At 54.0% G+C, this 20,632-nt stretch overlaps 1 protein-coding gene across 1 annotated transcript; it reads left to right on the forward strand.

Moving 5' to 3' along the window:
• Positions 1-1,505: 1,505 nt before the first annotated feature.
• Positions 1,506-15,321, forward strand: LOC119104654 (uncharacterized). The gene is made up of 6 exons (XM_037228373.1): positions 1,506-1,648; positions 5,356-5,475; positions 7,595-7,627; positions 9,075-9,165; positions 12,858-13,008; positions 13,902-15,321. The coding sequence occupies exons 1-6, from the start codon at positions 1,600-1,602 to the stop codon at positions 14,064-14,066; spliced, it is 609 nt and encodes a 202-aa protein (XP_037084268.1). The 5' UTR covers positions 1,506-1,599; the 3' UTR covers positions 14,067-15,321.
• The last annotated feature ends 5,311 nt before the right edge of the window (positions 15,322-20,632 follow it).

Below are 20,632 nucleotides of genomic sequence, written 5' to 3' on the forward strand. Positions count from 1 at the left end.
CGGGAGGTTTGCCAATGATAGTCGTGACCCTCGGTCAGGGCGTCCGGAGCCGAAGTCGCCCATGCCTTAGCAAGCAGGTCCAGGACGGACTGGACGGCGGCTCACTCCCTGTGGTCGTTGCGAGATTCTTATTTTTGACCCGTATAGGTACTGAATGCACACAATGAGCTTGTGTGAGTCTATGCACTTTTACCCGTGGAGGAACTATGCCGTGGTCTCGGCGCTCCCGATAAAAGACGGTATGTTTGATCTGTCTAGGTATTGCGTCGACTGACCGTGCCGTAGAAGTTCGGTTGGGCTGCGCTTCCGCCCGCTGAGCTGATCGTGGCCCCACCTGCTGGAAAACAGGGCGATAAAACACACGTGGCGACTATTGCCTGTCAACACTGGGTACAGGAATCTTATCGCATCAGCAATCTACGCCGCTTACACCAAGTCACGGCGGCTGTTAAGAGATAGGCAGCATTTAGGTGGCTCTGCAACATGCGCTATAAAACGTTTTTCAAAAGTTTGATTTCTTCCGCCTTTTTTCGCACTCAGTTTGACAGTTCCCGGATATCAAAATTCTACCATCAATAGGGCCCCAAACGCATTCCATAGCAGTCCCGTCCTTCCGCGAACGCGCATACATGCCGATCCAGGGCGATTGTGAAACTACGAGAAGTTATCAAATTCCCATCTTCGTCTCCTCCGCCCGGTGCGTATCGACCGGTCCCAGTCATGTGCGACGCTCACTTCCGATGGCAGCGCCGCCACACGCCTCTCCCCGTATCACCGGCCGCCGCGATCATTATCAGCTCGCTCAGCTGACCGCCGCCGACCGCATGACCGCGACGTCTCCGAGGTTAAGACGCGGCGCTGATTAGATAACCCCGGCGGCCGCAGAGGGGATGGGACACCGGGAGGACGGCGCAGGACCGGTCTCGGCTCAGCACAAGGCCGACGCGCGGCGCGGCGCGAGCACGCGCGGCGCACGACGCCGCCGGAGACGGCGCCTCACGCCTGGCCGGCGAGAGGCCAATAGGCGGAAGTGGGTGTGGTCGGGCGGGCGGTGCGCGCGGAAGTGCGGCGGAGGGCGAGGAGGACCGGCCCGCGGGGAGGACCTGTCCGGAGAGGAGACGTCCGGTCGCGCCAGTCGCGCCGCGTGTCCAGAGGGAGGCGGCTGCTGAGTCCACCGAGCTGCGAAACACACGAAGCTGCGAAGCTCACGGAGCTGTGAATTGTACGGAGCTACAAAGCTCACGGAGCTGCGAAGTGCACGGAGCTGCGAAGCGGCCCACGGAGCTGCAAAGCGGCTCACGGAGCCGTGAAGCTCACGGAATTGCGAGGCAGCTCCGTGAGCTGCGAAGCGCACAGAGCTGCGCAGCTCACGGAGAGCCGCCGCCGAGCGGCGGAGCGGGCCGGCCCGTGCCTCTCGCGCCGGCGCCCGTCCTGGACGGGCCGGACGGCTGTGCGGTGTTTGTGCGGCGCTGGCACGCGCGTTAGGTCTTGTGCGGTGTTTGCTTGGCGCTGGTACGCGCGTTAAGTCCTGTGCGGTGTTTGCTTGGCGCTGGCACGCGCGTTAAGTCCTGTGCGTGGTGAGCTGAGGTCGCCGTCGCCATGTCGCCTCCCCGCCAGCCGGACGTACCGACTGGAAATGTCATCAGAGGTGAGCAGCTGCCGGAGCGAAGCGTCACGGAATTTTTAGAAAAGTTAATGCGGAGTAGATGTTTGACGCGGTAGCGGAGAGACGCAGTGGCATTGCGAAAGCTTCCGGTAGAAAGTCAACCGGAAGCCCTGACGTCACTGCAGCGGGTTCACGTAAACGTTGGCGTGGAGGATTAGTGGAGCGTCGGCGCAGAGCGTATATGAGATCCGACAAGTTACAGTCATGAAACGGGTCTGGAGTTCCCAGAAACGTGCTGTTGTCACTGACAAAGCAGGACTTTGCCGGAGATGGAGGTCATATTAATCGCGGGGACACGTCCTGGTGTACTCAGCCATTAGCCCTGCCGAAACAGAGCGGAGACTGTGGTCAGGGTGGGCCAACGGCCGCGATGGTCGTCAGGTGGAGATCGGCTTAGACAAGGGCCTGTAGAAAAACATGTGAGAAAATTTTCGGTGTGGTTTTCCGAGTTCGCCGACCGTTCTCCGAAGTACTGCGGCGCAAAAGCCGTTACCTCGAGCGTGTGGCGTCTTGGGAAATCAAAGCTGCACTGATATTGCAAGCCGTGCTCGAGTGTCGAATTATCGAAACATCGCAACTGAACCAGTGGCAGTGGCAGCGGCGTCACTGTATGTACTTTCGAGAGGCTTGAGCTCCCTCCCCTAATGCTGATCTGAGTGCCTCAACGAGACGGGCAATGAGGGAATACCGGGCAAAATAAATGCGGAGCAATTATTTCAACTATTTCTCCGCAGGGAAAAATTTAATCCACAAAATATTTCAGAACGTTGTTCTACATTGAGAACGCAAATTCAAGGCACTGAAATCTGAGTAGAATTGAGGTTTGAGGGATATGTTAGGTGAAGGGTAGGTTAGGACATAATTTTCGGCTCAGCCAAAAATGATGACCTTTTTACGTGTGTCTGTCTGGTTCACGAAGATTGTTTTTTAAAAGAAAGCCACCGCAAAATACTGTGATGTCTGAATGGAGGTGTTTGCTAACCATTTTAGAATCCAGTGGTTTCAAAACTTCTAGGTCAAACCACCAAACAGCACACGCATTCGATTTGGAGGCGTTTTGTTCTCTCTGAAATGATCTGTTACGAAAAGGTCTATTGTAAGTGTGAAACCTGAACACATGGTCTGGCTGCACAATATCAGAGTGCTGGCGCATGTCTGAGCCATTCATGGACCCGTATATGAGTCAAGGACGCATGGATGACGTCACTGGTCTCCAGCACCGGCTTCCATGGGACAAAAGCATTAGTTTCATAAGGCAAAGGCATTCACCTCATGCGGTCTTATGTAAGCTCTTATTATTGGCAGGGAATGTTGGGGTGTTGCTGCATATGCAGGTCACGGTCAGATCACTTGTTTTCTTCTTTTTTTTTGCTTCAGTTGCTCGCAGAAGATGAAACAACAAACATCCATTACTGCTGAACCACGTGCTGTAAACACGTCTTTATTGCCGCCGGTATCCCACAAAAAGATCCTAAACTTTTTGTGATTAGTGGAAATGCATGAAGCCACCGCATCAGCACAGCATGGTGTAATGCCATAAACGCGATCATCTCGCAAGACAGGCGCAGTAGGAACCTAAAACAGGGATACTTATCAAGCATATATGCCGGGATGCATAGCCCGGGAATTATAATGCAGGGGCGTCTGATTCCGTTGATTGTCTAACTAGGCATTCAAGAGATACAGGATCAGGTCATGACCTAGTTCTGCAAGGCATTTGAGCATATGTATTGCACTTAAAGGCTTATGAAGTGCAGTTGCTGATGTGGTTTTCAATACAGTTGTTGTTTTCTTATGTTCATATCTCGAATCGATGCCGGCCATAAAAACAGCACGAAATGAAGCCTACCTTTTTAACCTGTCATTTCAAAGTCAGCCTCGTGCAGATCATCAAGATGCAGCTTGCGTTATTGGTCATCATCGATCGACCAGACGGTGAATCAAGCGAGCGTATTGGTCAGTCTCCTTACTAGCCATGGTAACGTGAAGCTCACGTGCTCACACCACAGCCCCGCGCAGTACAGCACAGCCCCGCGCAGTACAGCACAGCCCTGCGCAGTACGGCACAGCCCCGTGCAGTACAGCAGAGCCCTGCGCAGTACAGCACTGCCCCGCGCAGTACAGCACAGCCCTGCGCAATACAGCACAGCCCCGCGCAGTACAGCAGAGTCCTGCGCAGTACAGCACAGCCCCGCGCAGTACAGCACAGCCCTGCGCAGTACAGTACAGCCCTGCGCAATACAGTACAGCCCAGCGCAGTACAGCACAGCCCGGTGCAGTACATTACAGCCCAGCGCAGTACAGGACAGCCCCGCGCAGTACAGCACAGCCCCGCGCAGTACAGCACAGCCCTGCGCAGTGCAGTACAGCCCAGCGCAGTACAGTACAGACCCGCGCAGTGTATTACAGCTCCGCGCAGTACAGCACAGCCCCGCGCGGTACAGCACAGCCCTGTGCAGTACAGCACAGTTCCGCGCAGTACAGCACAGCCCCGCGCAGTACAGCACAGCCCCGCGCAGTACAGTACAGCCCCGCGCAGTACAGCACAGCCCCGCGCAGTACAGCACAGCCCCGCGCAGTACAGCACAGCTCCGCGCAGTACAGTACAGCCCCGCGCAGTGTAGTACAGCCCAGCGCAGTACAACACAGCCCTGCGCAGCGCGGCAAAGCCCCGCACGAGGATGGCGAATACCCTTATTTGATTCCCTGCACCCTTCAGCGTCCAGGCAGCGTCGGGCACACCCCTCCAGTGTAACGCTCGTGACGCAAGACACCCCTCGCCGTGTGCGCCAGCGCCTGGCGCACCCTTCTCCCAGCCTGACGCTCGTGATACGACACACCTCGTCTCGTGCACCAGCGCCTGGCCCATCCATCCCCCCCCCCCCCCCAACCCAACGCTCGTGACACGAAGCCCCTCGTCTTGTGCGCCAGCGCCTCACGCTCCCCTCCAACCCGACGCTCGTGGCGCTGAACACCCATCGTCTTGTGCACTAGATCCCGGCACACCCCCTCCCCCAGCCTGACGCTCGTGACGCTGGATATCCCACGTCTTGTGCGCCAGAGCCCGGCACACCCCCTCCCCCAGCCTGACGCTCGTGACGCTGGATATCCCACGTCTTGTGCGCCAGAGCCCGGCACACCCCCTCCCCCAGCCTGACGCTCGTGACGCTGGATATCCCACGTCTTGTGCACTAGATCCCGGCACACCCACCTCCCAGCCTGACGCTCGTGACGCTGGACATGCCACGTCCCGTGCGCCGGCGCTGGGCGCCTGTGTTCTCGACGCGCCAAACCGTTATCTGCGGCCAATTGCGTGACCGTTGGGTCGGCGGGCACCGCTGAGGTTATCTATTCACCTGTTGAACCCCGGACAGCCAGGTCGAGCCACCCTGAGACCGAATCTGGGCGGGCCAACACACAGTCGGATGCGTGCAGTTGGCGCGTCCTACCGAATGGTAAACGTTGGAAAGGCGGAGACACGCTCCAAATCGCTTTTGACGCGTCCAGTTTGACCATTGTCCCTCCTGATCTTGTGTCCCATTTTGACCACGTGCACGCATTTTGACCATCGTCGGTTCGGCGCTCCGCCCTGCCGCGCGTGATGACCTTGTGTGTGTTCTGCCCGGCGCGATGACCTTGCGTGTGTTCTGCCCGGCGCGCGATGACCTTGTGTGTGTTCTGCCCGGCAGTTTTGGCGCCGATCATGGCCCCGCGCGCCAACTCTGGCCTCGAGACCCACGAGGAAGAGATAATTGGCGACTCGCCGACGTTGGAGCCATACCTGCACCGCGTCACTAACGAGACGTCAGGTGAGGAGCAGGCGCAGGCGCAGCGGACGTGCCGGAGCTCGGTGTCCCCCCCCCCCCTCTCAGCATTGCGCCTGGGTTGAGGGGCATGTTTGGAATGTTAGCGAAGTACTTGAGAATGAAATCGACGAGAGCGAAGTGTGTTTGTTTGCACTATCGTTGGTAGTCGAAACAAACGCAGCATTTGGGCTAGTCTAGTTCGGCCTCGTCTCTGCCTCCCCTTGAGTCTGTCCCTGTAAGCACGCAGCAGAGCAAGTCAGGAAACGTGTAGAATTAGTGAAATTCAAACTTGAAGTGCTGTCCCAAAGATGTGGAAACTTGGCCCTGTGGTGTGTCACCTCCGGTTTTGATACGCAATTTTGGTTGTGGACACTGCCCACTGTCACTGCTCATGTGTGCTTGGACTTGTGGCTAGGCGCTTTCAGCAACCCTTGTGTCTGAATTGCTCGACTGTGCTCGAATGATTTGCAGTTGATCCTGGCGGGGTGAGGGGGCAAGGTGTTTCTGTGTTTTAAAGTCAATTGCACAAGCTCGAAAAACATTAAAAAACTGTCTAAGGGTGCAAATCATCCACAAACCGATATTCAAAGAACATCCAAACCTCAGTCATATAAACTGCTGTCTAACGCGTCTGGTTTGTGAAATTTAACGCACCTGCTTGCATGTCAAGGATAGACCGAATGCCAGTGTACCGTACTCGTCAGCTATGATGCACATGTGTTTCGCACAGACCGCTCTGGCCAATGCCTCCAAAGCACATCAATGCGCATATTGCGCATGCGTTCGATTCTTCTTTCGTTCACTCTCTGACGTCACTTTGCGCGTGATGAGCGTTTCGCCAGCTGCTGCGCGTAAACATAAGGAGCGCGTGACCTTGATAGGAGCCTCTCGCGTGTCACGTGGGCTGCCACTGATCTTGCCTGCCAGATTATACGGTCATGCTTCGGAGCGACACCGAGATAAGATTCGATTCTTGGCAGCCTCATGCCTTCGTGTCGTGATGCAGGCAAGGTCTGTAGGTTGTCTTCCGTATGGTCGGGCTGTTTGGTTTTCCCTTGTTTACGTCACCAGTGAAATGATACGTAATAGTCGCCTTCACGAAGGATTACTGCACGGAGTGACTTCCCGAAAAGAAGCATTTCTGCACGAAATGCGCTAATGCTTGGAAATTTCTAGCAGCGTCGGGCAGTGCCAGGCATGTAAATTTGTCCCCGCTGTCATCTTGAGTAAGAAATCTTAATGTAACTCGATAAGGTTGTGTCGCCAGAGGCGTGAAGCAATCATTATTAATGCGTGGACTGATTGGCTTTCAATGATACTTGTTATTGTGTTTAGCAAAAATAGCCGAAAGGGACTGCAAAGTGTCTCGAAGCTGCCTCAAATACTGACGAAGCGAAGACAGCAGAACAGGTCTGTGGGTTGAAAAGTACATGCGACCGCAAGACGGCAAAAACAGGCCCTAAGGTGAAAAATACTGGCAAATCCAAGACGCCAGAAAGACTTGCCAAAGGTGTAGAACAAAAAACGCTGAACGTCCGTATCATTCGGCTTAGTTTTCCATATAACTGTACAACATTCCGAACTTGCCTCTCCCCCCCCCCCCCCCCCCCTCCCTCTCCCTTGCTTCGATGTTTAACCTGCCCTCGCGCTGAAGTGCGCCTCTTTTCCATACGAAAAGACCTGATGTTGTCCCCTGGACATGACTTTCGACTCCGTGACTTATAACATCGTGAGTGGGCTTTCGGGCGTTCGTTGTCACTCAGATAGGCTTTGCTCATAGCCATGTGTCGACAATTCTGTGAAATCTGTAGATTGTCCCTGCGACAGAAACGTACGAGAAAGATAGCGAAACGCGACCGCTATCTTGCATTCGGAATGCTACCTTCATGACGTGCTGCAGCTGCAGATACAGCTTTGTGTGTCCATATTACACACAAGTCCCACGGAAGTGTCCACCTGATCTCCCGAAGTTCGCCAGTCTTTGGTCCCTTCTTGATTTGCCTTTCGTGTATTTGTTTTTCCTTTCAACAATGGCGATTCGTGCATCGAGCGTTTAATGCCTTATGTGATGCCTTAATGCCTTATCCCAATGATGCTCATCTGAACACTTTCTCTGTTTCAGAACACGAATACGATGAGCTCGGCAAAGAAGAAGGTAAGACCAAACGCATCGGGCCCCGTCCTTAGATTTGAAGACAGCTTGCCGAATCCTTGTGTCTTTCCTCCTTATCCCATGTTGTCTTCTAAAGAATGCCTCGCCATTCAACTCAAGTGTAGTTTTGAAATAGAATTTCGGGCCGCTAGGTTGGATGAAGTCCTGGGACTAAAGATCGCATTAAGCAGTTTATATCGTGCGAACCCTGACAGCACAATCCGATGGTGAAACTCCAGGTCAATCGCATGAATTCTGCAGGCGAAGCTATAATCTGCCCCAATGCTTGGCTCGGTCACTTCCATCCTGTGACGTCACGTGACCCCAAGCGCTGGTCACTACCACCGGCCTGCAGTCCCTCCTAGGCAGGGGTAAACAGTGAGTGCCACCGACCCCCAACCCCCCCCCCCTCACCCGCATCCCCAACCCAACGGTCGAGAAAATCCGAAGTCAGGCGCTTCCAGTCAACTGAGCTACGCGAACCGTCTATTAAGATGATTGCTTTAATGATCGTTAATTCATGTAAATGCTTGGCCAAACTAGCGTGCGAGTAGTTTCTACCAAATAGCTCGCGTCCTCATTCCTGTGGAGTTTCTTGTGGCGCTGGCTTGTGGTTATCTAGTGGCACGGGTATTTGGGGACACAAATTAGTATGTGCGACGCGCCCGCGTGTTATTTATGTGCGCCTCATTTGTTTTTCCCACTTTTAAATTGCATTTCACCATCCCGCATCAGCGTACTTGCTTCGCTAGTGATGTAGCTCGGCTCCTCATCGACGCCAACAAAGAGGTCGTCGCCGTTATAAGCCCGCACTCAGCAGCTGCCCCGTAATGAAATACACAATGCGGTCAACAATCGAAAGTGAATCTATTATGAGGTTCAGGTCCCACCTGCTTCCGTGTCCAACAAGACCATAAACCAGGCTGAGGGATGTGTTCAGTCAGGATAATAGATCAGCTCGAGTTGTAAGTCAGGCTAATGGTAATGAATGCATGTGCGGCGTTTATCATGCAAAGGAAGGTTTTGTGAATGGAGGCACTGACAGCCCTCTTTCTCTTCCACGACTTTCTCCATGGCTCGTAGCGGAATCCCCATGAAGGTGGTTGTGTCATGTGGTGCATTTAGTTCACTAGTGAACTAGTTCAGTTTAGCACTGGTTCAAAAAGCTTGTTTCTAATGCTGACCGCTGCCTGAATCGCAAACATTATGAGGAGGCAGTTACCCCGTTCCATTTTGAAGTGCGCCGGTTCGATGTAACACTTAAAGGAATATCCGCTCGTGGTGGTATAGTATTGGGCGGGTGAAACCCGATAAGCCGAACCAATGCCCCGGACTGTCGGACCGAAACTGCAAGACACCACAATGTACCGTGACGTCATATGTGATATGCTGTGATGTCATAAGCTGAGGTGCCGCAAGACGAAGTGACACCGACCCTCTTGACCGGCAGAGGGACAGGAGAAGATTTCCATTATCGTGGGAATCGTCGTGGCTCTCCTGCTGGCCATCCTCATCGTCATCGTCTGCGCTGCTGTCATAAGGTGGGTGACGTCACTGCTGTCTCGCGCTCAGATGTCATGAGGTGGGTGACGTCACTGCTGTTTCGCGCTCAGATGTGATGAGGTAGGTGACGTCACTGCTGTGTGGCGCTCAGTTGCGATCTGCCATTCGTTTGGGCATGGGCCGATATCCTGCCGGTGTTGTCTTTAGACGCTGCTGGAACATCCAGAAATTGGGAGAAATCAGCGATTACAGAGAAATCGCATCCGATCCTTTTTTCCGATGATGCAGCGGTTCGGCTGAAAGACGTCGCTATCATCCCGTAACGGGCTGTTGTATCTATTGATCCCCCGGGACATACGCGCGCTTTTTAAATCAGAGCCTCCTTTCCATCCCGACTCCGATGCTATCAGTCACAGGCTTACAAATCTCCGCCTCACATATGTCGATTCGGCTGGACTTTTGAGCGGCGGTAATGCTTCGCCGCGTTTTCCCTCCATTTCCGGTCGGCCGACGGCCCGTATAACAGCCTGGATTGCAAAATGGCGCGGAAAGAACGGCCGGCGCGCCAACAAAAGAAAGAGTCGGAAGAGTCGACGCGGACCCCCGGCGCGACATCGCGAATGTCGGGAGCACCGCCTGGCGGTGGGGTCGTTTACGACACAGGTGCCCGTGTGACGCGCGTCGAAGAGATCGTCACATAAAACACGCAGATAGCAGACGCGGCGCCGGCCCGGTCTGTTGGGTCCGTTACCCTCGTGCGCCAGGTGAAAGCGCCAGCAGGACGCGGTGATGGACGTGGAGGGTAACCCTGCAGGACTCCGACGAGTTCCGTCGGGAGATGGCGGTACCGACCTCGTGGCTGAATTCGGAATCTGCCGGACACGACGCTACTCTGTAGCCGGCAGTCGGTAGATGCGGCACTCTTACAGCCAAACCGATGAGACAGCTCGTTACTCGAGACAGAACGGTCCAGTGGCGAGTAGCCGCACCGCCTTCGGCGCAAAAACTAGCACCGGTAACTGGGGGGGGGGGGGGGGAGGGGGGGGACTGGCACGAGCCGGCCGTGGTTCTGACCTGGCGTAACCGGGGCAGCCTGTCGCGCGTTTGTCCAGCATCGTTTGTTGTCTGGTGTTGATGGGTGCTGAGTTTGAAAGCAGAAACTGCTCAAGCGGTTTCAGCTTGGCACTCAAGGAATTGTTTGATTGGAGATTCAAATCAAAAAAAGATTGGAGAATCAAATTTTAAAAAATTGTTTCTGGAGGCTCAGATCGGCCTTGTTCTTTCCTGCGGACTTGCTTTTCTTTCTTGCGTATCAGCATGGTTTCAGCTTCCAAGAGCGCTTAAGAAAAGCTTTCCTTCCATACTCATCCGCGTCGTTCCGAGGTGGCTCTCACTCCCAGAATTATGTTTCACCTGGAGACAGCCCATGAACCTGGTTTTCTGCCATTAGACACACGTACGCATCCTGAAAGAGAAGTACTGCGCCCTGTCTAACAGCTCGGGAGGTCTATTAGACACACGTACGCATCCTGAAAGAGAAGCCTGCGCCCTGTCTAACAGCTCGATATTTCTATTAGACACACGTACGCATCCTGAAAGAGGAGTATTGCCCCCTGTCTAACAGCTCGAGAGGTCTATAAGACACATGTACGCATTCTGAAAAAGGAGCATTGCGCCCTGTCTAACAGCTCGAGAGGTATATTCCGTCTCTCAGACACAATCCTCATCCGACTGACTTTCCGGACCAGTCAACCACCTCCTACTCCCCTGCACACAGATCTCGGACCAATCAATCACTCCCGTTCTCTCTCGCAGACAGATTTCGGATCAATCAACCACCTTCTACGCCCCCGCACACAGATCTCGGACCAATCAGTTACCCCCTACTCCCTTGCAGACAGATCTCTGACCAATAAACTGCCCTCCCCTCCCTCGCAGACAGATCTCGTCCGTTTGCAGCCGGGCCACTCCGAACGTACCCCTGCTGACCCGACCTGGTTCGCCCAGCCACCCAGCCCGTCCCCGTCCCCAGGCCGGGCGGATGGGGACCGCCGCTCGCCCAGCGCCCCTCCCCCCTCCCGCTCCTTCCTGAGGGGCGCTGTAAGACCTCACCCACGAGTGGGCTGGCACCAGCTCACCTTCGGACTCGGGCGAGGCCGGGCCCGTGCCTCAGCCCGGTCTGCAGGCGCCGACCCCACCCTCCAGCGGACCGGTGCTGTCGCCACTTCCTGGACCGCGGCCCTTTGACAGCGTCCGCCTGTTTGTGTTCTCTCGGAGGCGAACGGTCGTGTCTCGAGGTGTGTCCCTTTGTCCAGGTGGAACCGTTAGGCGTGTGCGGTGCAGAACCTGATGGCAAAGCACGTTTTTCTGCGATTGTGTACATACAAGCTGAAGATTCAGCGTATCTATATCTTGAAAAACGGGACTCTTGCTTGGGGCTTGTTTTTCAGTCAGCTCGTGCTTAAGCAGTGAAAAGGCCGTCATCTGTTTGTTTTCCTTTTTGTTTGTCATTTTATTTAAGTGACCGCCTACAGCTGCCGGAAGGGAAACGCCTATCTCATGACGTCAGTTGGCTGCATGCACTCACCATGACGCTTGCAGCAATTACCGTGCAGTATCCCTGATGCCACAGGGCTATCGATACGTGGATGAACGTCCAGAAAATTGTCCTATGCATAGGGTCGGATATCGCTGACTGGAGCCAGTGTAATGTCTCTTTTTTACCGAAGCGCCTGCAAATTTCTACGTGCAACACCGAAACTTGTATCTCCAAAAGCTTGTAAAATCTAAGGTACGGAAGAAAGCCTCCTCGCTCGCTCAGAGATTCAGATCTTCCCTATCCCCATGACAGGAGGCCGGGGGTGTAAGCTCTCCGTGGCAGGCAGGAGGATGACCACCACTAACACTCCCTCTCTGCGCCCGGCAGGAAGATGACCACACTGACACCTCCCTCTCTGCGCCCGGTGAAGATGACCACCACTGACACCTCCCTCTTGCGACCGGCAGGAAGATGACCACCACTGGCACCTCCTCTCTGCGCCCGGCAGGAGGATGACCACCTCTAACACCTCCCTCCCTGCGACCGGCAGGAAGATGACCACCACTGACACCTCCCCTCTCTGCGACCGGCAGGAAGATGACCACCACTGACACCTCCCTCTCTGCGCCCGGCAGGAGGATGACCACCTCTAACACCTCCCTCCCTGCGACCGGCAGGAAGATGACCACCACTGACACCTCCCTCTCTGCGCCCGGCAGGAGGATGACCACCTCTAACACCTCCCTCCCTGCGACCGGCAGGAAGATGACCACCACTGACACCTCCCTCTCTGCGCCCGGCAGGAGGATGACCACCTCTAACACCTCCCTCCCCGCGACCGGCAGGAGGATGACCACCAGACCGCCACTGACACCTCCCTCTCTGCGACCGGCAGGAAGATGACCACCACTGACACCTCCCCTCTCTGCGACCGGCAGGAAGATGACCACCACTGACACCTCCCTCTTTGCGACCGGCAGGAGGATGACCACCACTGGCACCTCCCTCTCCGCGCCCGACAGGAGGATGACCACCACTAATATCTCCCTCTCTGCGACCGGTAGGCGGCTGACCACCACTAACACCGCCCTCCTCTGCGAAGGGTAGGAGGACGACCACCACTAACACCTCCCTCTCCATGACCGGCAGGAGGATGACCACCACTAACACCTCCCTCTCCATGACCGGCAGGAGGATGCGGCGTCGTGGCGCCCGGCTACCGGCGTCGGCCGAGGACGGCAAGGGCATCCGACTGAAGCGCGTCAAGCCCGGCAAGGGCATGGTGGACGACTACGACGGCGAGCCGAGTCCGCTCGACGACCTGCACGACCCCTTCCTCCAGGTGAGGCTGCCCCGCCTGACACCGGCAGCCGTCGAGCACTGCAGCGTCCCGCGGTGCCGCGGCGGACAGGGTCTGCGTCGACAGCCGTGCTGGAGCGGAGCGTCGGTACTACGTGCCGCTTCGCATGCTGCTTCACAACGCGAAGCGGCACCCAGACCAGTGCGGGTGGACAGCGCACCCAGCCATGACCCTGGCCAGGGTGCTAGCTGTCACTGCTGCGCCGCGTTCGCCGCTGCCGGCCCTTGAGGCACGCGCGAGATGAGGACCGAAACAGCATCACGGGACCACCGACAGCCTCTTTATCCCGTATTTGTCGTGGATGATCGGCCTCTCGGTGCAGAGGATGCCTTTTCATTGCGTGCCCGTTGAATAACAGTGTGTAGCGTTTTACTTCCTCGTTGCTGAACAGCTTTGCTCTGTGCGATCTCTCTCAGACCTCTTCAACCTACATTGTATTTATGCTCTCCATCCATGTCCACTTCTGACGTTCCCTCGCCTCCACTTGAATTCACCCATTAGGACGGATTCGTTAAAAGCCGCCGAGGCGTGTGCATGTACGGATATGTGCAGTCCAATGTAGTAAACTGTTCCCGATGCCAAGCCGTATCGTGCATAATGGAGCGATGCAGCCCACAGGTGTAGCGGTGCACAACAGAACTTCGAACACCGTCATCCGACTGTTACTGATTTTGGGAGGGGAGAAGCTTAAAAATGCAGAATTAAACGTAGGATGACAGTTGATTCGGTACTATCGGCGCTCCGCCAGTTCTCTCAAGCCAGCGTTTCCCGTAAATTTTCGAGCACTTGGAGACGTGGTGTTTTCCATCTTCAGAGGCCTTTGTGGCCGCCGTCCAGTGCTGGGACCGTTGTGCTAGCCCTCCTTTCTGTTTCAGTTTGTCTACATTCCACCCAACCGAGGACTGAAGCTGTGGAAGGGCCGGCTCAAGATCATGACTAGGCACGTCAAGAGGTCGCTGCTGCACAAACAGATAGAGATCCACGGCTGCACTATCCCAGAACACTGTAAAGCGCAACTCAAGCGGATATACGTGTACTGACGGACGGCGATGTGCTGAACTCTAGCCTTGCGCGGGCGTCGTTAGATGTCTCTACCGCGCCAGCGCAGTGGTGAAGTGTTTGAACGGGGGGAGCGCGCTGATTGGTCGAGCTGGTCTCGCGTCTGGAAGAAACTGGTTTTCTCCCAGCCCAACCGGAAACAGCGGCTCCCTCCATAGGCTGTGCAACGCGGGTACAAACGGACCCCGGCGACGGAGGGAGCACCGGCCAGCCCGGCGTAGAACGAACTCGAACTCCCCTGCTTGCGGCGCAGAGCGTGGCCGCCGCAACATGCGCCAGGCGTGCGCGCGCCGCCCGGGTGGGCTGGAACGCGGCGGCTGCTGGGCGCAGCTCCAGTGCTTCGGTCGACAGCGGAGTGCCGTTCCCCGCCCGAGCGATGGCGCGTTATCGTGGGTGGTGAGCGTGCTGCCTTATCTACTACAGCGCTGCCACGTCAAGCTGGCTTCTGTGCTGTTTTACTTTGATTTGATGATATTCTGCTCCAAAACGTGCTCGGTTTTTTAGAAGCTGTAATTTCCATTGTGTCGGTGCATGCACTGAAATCGACGAGCTACTTCGTGAACGTGCCTTAGCGACTGAGTGCGGTGCGTTATGAACTACATCCATACGCGTGTATCAGTTGAAATGGCTCCTAAATTGCTCGATAAAAGCCTCAGCATTTCCACGTGCACTTGCACATGGAAATGACGGTGACGGTGACGTCACATCCATGACGTCACATCAATGTCGTCACTTTCGTCCAGCTGTAGTTTCGGGCTGAGTCGGTGCGCACATAATCCCTTGACTGTGTGTGTGCATGTGCTCCCTGCTCGATCGCATGTTAAACTAACATAACGGATGTAAGCCCACCTGTCGCACCTATCGTATAGCCAGAACGTGCCATGTATGGTCGGATTCTTAGGAGCTGTGTTATCCCACGAGCCATTTATTGCGTGATGAAGGAACTATTGTGCGAATGGCCACGTCGCCGACAGATGTAGGATTTTTTCAATGGGTTAGATCGGACTAAGCACAAACGGTGCCTTATCAACGCTAGTGTGGTCACTGCCTGAGGGTTAAGAATCTGAAGCGTTTTTTCCTTATAGGAAGATTCCTGCATAACAACGCGTGAGACTAAACACTTCTTGACAGAAATCTTCATGCAGGTTTCGTCAAGTGAACTGCAACGCTAAATTTTTCGACCGCATTTTATTTCCACATTTGCGTCAGAAACGTTCAATGTATTTATTCACAGGTTATTTATTTTACGTATGCATAGCTTTAAACTGCTCTAATTCAATGAGTCATTACGTAGACCTCCACTTTCATTAATTTTCAGTCCTGCACCGCTGTGCCCAAAAAGATGGTGGCATGAATTTTTGTGTAAAATGAGAAGCAACAAGTCATAACATTCTGTTTCGTGGCATTGATGCTGTGAAACTCGATCAAACATGCACTTTACAGCTGTAACTTTGCCAGCCACTGCTTTAAGGTTAAAGGTGTAGCTAACAAAGGCTGGAATGAACTTCTCGTCGCCTCTCACCCTCTTGGAGAAAGACACCGGTTTTGATGACAACTGGGTCTTTTGAGCAACAGCGGTGGACATTGTCCCACGGGGTAGTCGCACTGCTGCTTTACATATACTTATGCGTGCCGAATTAGCTGTTTTTGGTACATATCATGCCCTCACTGACGCCAGGTGGCGTATCAGAAGCCTTGTCGCGCACCGCAGCACCCGCGAACCGTGTCGCTCCCCCATGCGCGTACCTGATCCGGTTGTGTGTCAGATGACAAGCGACCGCCTGGCGCTGAAGTCCGACGGCGCGCCGAACGATGAAATCGTGTGCATGGCAGAGCTAAGCGCGTGACGTCTGCTGCTAACGTCCTCTGATGAGTCTGGAGCATTGGCTTGGCGGCGAGCATTCCGCTAGTTGACGGATTGCGAGCAGAAATTGCTCCGGCGCGTCGTGCGGCGTGACGCGACCGGCCCGTTGTGTCTAATGTCCAAGCGCTGGGTGTCTGTGCTGGTTCACACGCTGGGACCAGCCATCCTTGAGGTCCTGTGATGTCGCTGCCTGCCTCGGGCCCGTCACGTGCTAACGAACGGATGGTTTTCCCCTCAAGCCCCCCCCCCCCCCGTCCTCCTGTCCTTTCTGCTGCGTTCCGGTGGAATCTTTGTACTTGCCGCCAGGGTACGCCACTGGTGTGGAGGACGACTGTAGTGTTGTCCGGCAGCAATAAATGAATAGCTAGAACCGAGCTTTTTGTGGGAAGAGACTGTGCGTGCGGCTGAATGAGACGGAAGAAGGAGAATGTCTCGCTACCTGACGCCTGGTCGGGGTTCAAGAGTGTAGTGATGCAGGGTGCCGCCGCCGGGGCGCCTGTCCTTCTGCGCTGCGCCGGCCGCCTGACACGTGACAAACTGCTCCAGCGTGCCGCTTAGCAGAAGTTTGCTTGTAGCCAGCGAACCGGCACGAAACGTCCTGCCAGCAAGCGGGTCGAATGGGGCGAACGCTATCAAATGCAACTCAGAGCCATGCGACAGGAACGGGGTCACTCGCGAAGTGGGAGCGAGCGGACTTGCTCAAGTCACCGCTTTTGCGCCTTGGCCAGCTGCAATGAGCGTCACGTAAAAATAAGGAATAACTGAAATAGCTATAGAATTAGGTTATAAAATGAAATTCAAGAATAAAACACGATAAAATCGCCATACATCGCATAAAATGTGAGAGCATGTCAAGGCACTGCTTAGTGTGAACGTGAGTACTTTGCATACAACAAGCGTTGTGCAGTGTGAGCTCTGATCCCAGAAATCCATCCATCCAAAAAGTTCGGATTAAACCTTTAAAAATTCAGTTGGAACGAAAGAACTACTGTTTGATTAGACGGTTGGGTCAAGAAAGACGACGTCAGCTCTGGATTGTGGTTAGTTGCCCTGATCACCAGAATTATCTGCAATGTAGACCAGTTTTGGCTATTTTTTGTTACTGACTAGCTTTCCGAGCTGACTAGCTACACCGTGAACTCCAAAGGCGTTGCGAGAGACTTAAAGAGGTCTTGTAGTAACTTATTTTACCTTTTTGTGGCAGAAATAAATGTTTTCATTGGAAATTCTGAAACACTTTGAAGCTACAAAACAGGCGCACATCAAGTATGCATTGGAGATGAATGAAGTCACTCAAGCCGTTCTCGGTAAGTAACATGAGTTTGGTTTGATATCAGCTGCTTGGCCAATTTTGGTGCCGTTTGGCCTCGGTGCCGGCCTGCTGTGTTCCCGCCCTGTTACCCAATCCCGAAACCGTTCTCTGTAGCTCTGAAACGCCGCCAGCTGGCTGGCGGAGGGCGTACATTGGTTTATGAGCTGCAAGAAAGGTGATGGAAGGGTTAGTTAGAGTGGGGGTGGGGTGGGGGTGGGGGTGGGTAGGTAGAGGTGGGGTGGGGGTGCAGTCAGGGTCCACGGGGTTGGTGTTTGGGATAAGCAATCAAATCGTAATTGCTGGAATGCCTAGGCCACTACCGCTCCCCGCTATGAAACGGGTCCCCAGTTAGTCCGTGTGTCCCCAGCTTAATTCCGCGATGGAATGTGCTTTCCGTTATGGTTGCTGCACCCTGTTACCATATTCAGGCAGTTTGCTAAGCGGTCTTTCTCCGGCAGCGTTCGTCCGACGGCACCCTCTATGAGACAGACGCCATCTACAGGACCTGCCACATTCGGAAGGTGGCGCCCTCTACAAGACAGGCGTCATCTACAGGACCTCTGCATTCGGAAGGTGGCGCCCTCGTCGAACGGTTTGGTTGTTTGGAATGGAGCTCTCTGTGTCGGTCACGATCATTCATGACGGTAAGTGGTCCGAAGGTTGTGCAGGGACCGACAATGAGAGCCTCTATGTCGATCATGCGCCACCAGTACCGAACAGTCGGCTCCGTGTCGATCTGACCCTTGAGGGACATTTCCTAAGCAGGGACAAGGCCGGTGTCCGATACGTGCACTGGTGGGGACCTCTAAAACACTAAGAATCACCAATGAGCGGCCAGGGCCCACTGTGCCTAACAAGGGTTCCTGGGTCTGCCAGAAACCCCGAGTCGGCCAACTGAACAGTCAGCCAGAGGGCTTCGCGCGTTGGTCTGGGTCCTATGAGATTGAAGGGAAATGTGAGCACTTGTCATGAGAGCCCACAATGAGGCAGTGAAAATGACCCGCGCCAGTTAGCGACTCCTGTACTAAATGGACCCTCCACCCAATTCAGCTAGGGATTGGTCAAGCCGAACTGCAGCTGCCGTGTCAGTTATTGGGCCCATGTGGCGAGAAGGGATCTTTTGCGCCAATAAAGGTTCCTTCGTCGATCCGGGGCCACCTTCGCGAGCTGGAAGACCTCCCACGTTAGGGAGCGGACCAATGTATCATGCATCCCTCTGAGGGCATCCAGATGACCAGGTTAAGCCTGTTTGTGCCCCCGGGATTGTAGCCGGTGGTTACCCCGGGCTGGGATGGGTATCCCTTCAGCCCTGACAGGGAAAACAAATGCACTCTCTCGTGCTCTACCCACGAAACCCCCTGCCAGAAGAAGGCAAGGGAACTCCTCAGTGGTCAATAGGGTGGGCAGAAATGAGGTCAAAAGTAGCAGAGGATGTCCCTTATTTGCCCGAGAATGTCCATACTATTAAATGACAGACTAGCGAAGCGAATAACATTCCAGGATTTGGAGCCAGCGCGCTCGTTATGTCGGGGCAAGAGCACCCGCGATCGGGAGTGCAGTCTCCGTCAAACTGAGCGGAGATGGCAACTGCAGGCAACACCAGGTGAAGAACGCCGGGTGTGAGAGAACGACCGGTGTAAAATTATTCTTGCGGAAGAATTTCGAAATCAGTTGGCAGTGCTCAAAGATTTTACTTATACAATTTCACCTGGACAAATTTGAGGCTGTGTTCTGAACAGATTGACACTTGCAGCAACACAAAAAAATAGAGATTTCAACTTTGCTTTTCCAGTTCCTGGCCCAACACCGCGTTCAGCTCCTCAGCTCTTATTTGCGATGCTGTAAATGCTAATCCGTTGCTGCCATCAATCTGAGGCCACACCCGAAATTTTAGGCGTACCTTACGCCCGGAATGCCCTCTTTACGTACGGATCGATGCCCTACAGCGTTTACGAGTATCTTTTTTCAGATACTCTTTTTCCAGTTACTCAGATCCCTTTTCCCCATCGTTTTTCTCCGACCATAGGCGTAGGAACGTTTCACAAAGTGGGGGCGGGGCAAGCTCAGTGTGTACTTAAGGAATTTTTTCTGGAAAGCGAGCCCGATGACCAGGGGAGGGGGGTAGGGATAGAGGCTGCTATCGCCCTTTATTCAAATATCATGGCTGCTTTGCTAGATATGCATATAGAGCTGTTTATCACTGGTGCTCAACCCTGCCTGTTCGACGCATCTGTCATTTGGCAAATAAGGCTATCCAGCTTCCCTAGATTATTTGTCCATTTTAACATTGTCTTTCCCGGGAGACGAAATTCCACGAGCAGGTAGGTATTTTAGGTCATTACGGAAGCATTTGCCTCCACAGTGTAGATGCCAAAATACGGCATGGATTTAGGCTGGTGATAATTTTTAAAGTGGATTGATGTCTCACATTGCGCCAGGCTTTTCATGCGCCTTCATGTCGCCGGCTGCTTTTCAAGAAATAAGACTCGGTGCAGCATTTTAGGCGGAAACACATTCGGCAGCTTGGAACTGCTAGAAACAATGTGGCAAAATCCATAAAACTGGAGATTATCTTTTAAGAATCAAGCCACATAATAAGGCCCATCTGTCATATATTCCTTATCTGGGCCCTGCTCCTGTCCGCCGTCGGTGGTCACTGCCCTGGCCCAGATGTCTCCCGCATGACTGACTCCGAGCTGATCGTGCGGCTACACTTTTTGCATGCTTTTGGATCAGCGTTACTTCTGCATGGTGTATGAAACGTATGTTGGACACCTGCAACAGTACTTTTTCCGAATTATGTTCCCTTATACTACACCACCGCAGAAAAAAAGCCTCCGGAAAGCTGTCTGCCTGAAGTATGGATTGGCCCAACGGACACTTCATTGCCCATCATGCAACTTACGCGACTTGATCTGCTTTTGTGTGTAGGCAGGGGCGTAGCCAGAGCCTTTCCAGGGGAACACGGGGTTGACAAAAGCTCATCTTATGGGGATCCCCCCCCCCCCCAAAAAGAAACCCTGGATATGGCTTACTTGTTAGCAAGTGACAGGGTTTTCTTAGTTTTATTGTTATTTTTACCTTATAACCAGAACAGAAACCAGGAGCTACCGTGAGCTTAAGTCTGTTTGCATTTTGGGGTCAATAAGCTGCAGAAATCAGGCGTTGATCGACTGCATGGAAGAAATCACCGGCGCCCTTAATTTACAATGGTTAGCTGACTTTGTAAACAGACAGAACTCAGAAGCTTTGTCAATTGGTTTTTATCTGGGTTCTACAGATATTGAAGACATTGCGAAGGTAGATCGTAGATCGATATGTTTGATCCAAATTTGGAGACGAAAATTTTATTGTAAATCCATTGGTCAACA

The sequence above is a fragment of the Pollicipes pollicipes genome, unplaced genomic scaffold (genome assembly GCF_011947565.3).
Source record: "Pollicipes pollicipes isolate AB1234 unplaced genomic scaffold, Ppol_2.1 Scaffold_6052;HRSCAF=7182_pilon_pilon_pilon, whole genome shotgun sequence".
In the NCBI taxonomy this organism is placed as follows: Eukaryota; Metazoa; Arthropoda; class Thecostraca; order Pollicipedomorpha; family Pollicipedidae; genus Pollicipes; species Pollicipes pollicipes.

What these genes read in the sequence shown, in the direction of transcription:
- LOC119104654 (XM_037228373.1), top strand. Translation starts at nt 1,600, where the DNA reads ATGTCGCCTCCCCGCCAGCCGGACGTACCGACTGGAAATGTCATCAGA. An exon ending in GTCTGCGCTGCTGTCATAAG is followed by an intron (nt 9,166 to 12,857) that starts GTGGGTGACGTC and finishes CATGACCGGCAG; the next exon opens with GAGGATGCGGCGTCGTGGCG. An exon ending in TGCACGACCCCTTCCTCCAG is followed by an intron (nt 13,009 to 13,901) that starts GTGAGGCTGCCC and finishes TTTCTGTTTCAG; the next exon opens with TTTGTCTACATTCCACCCAA.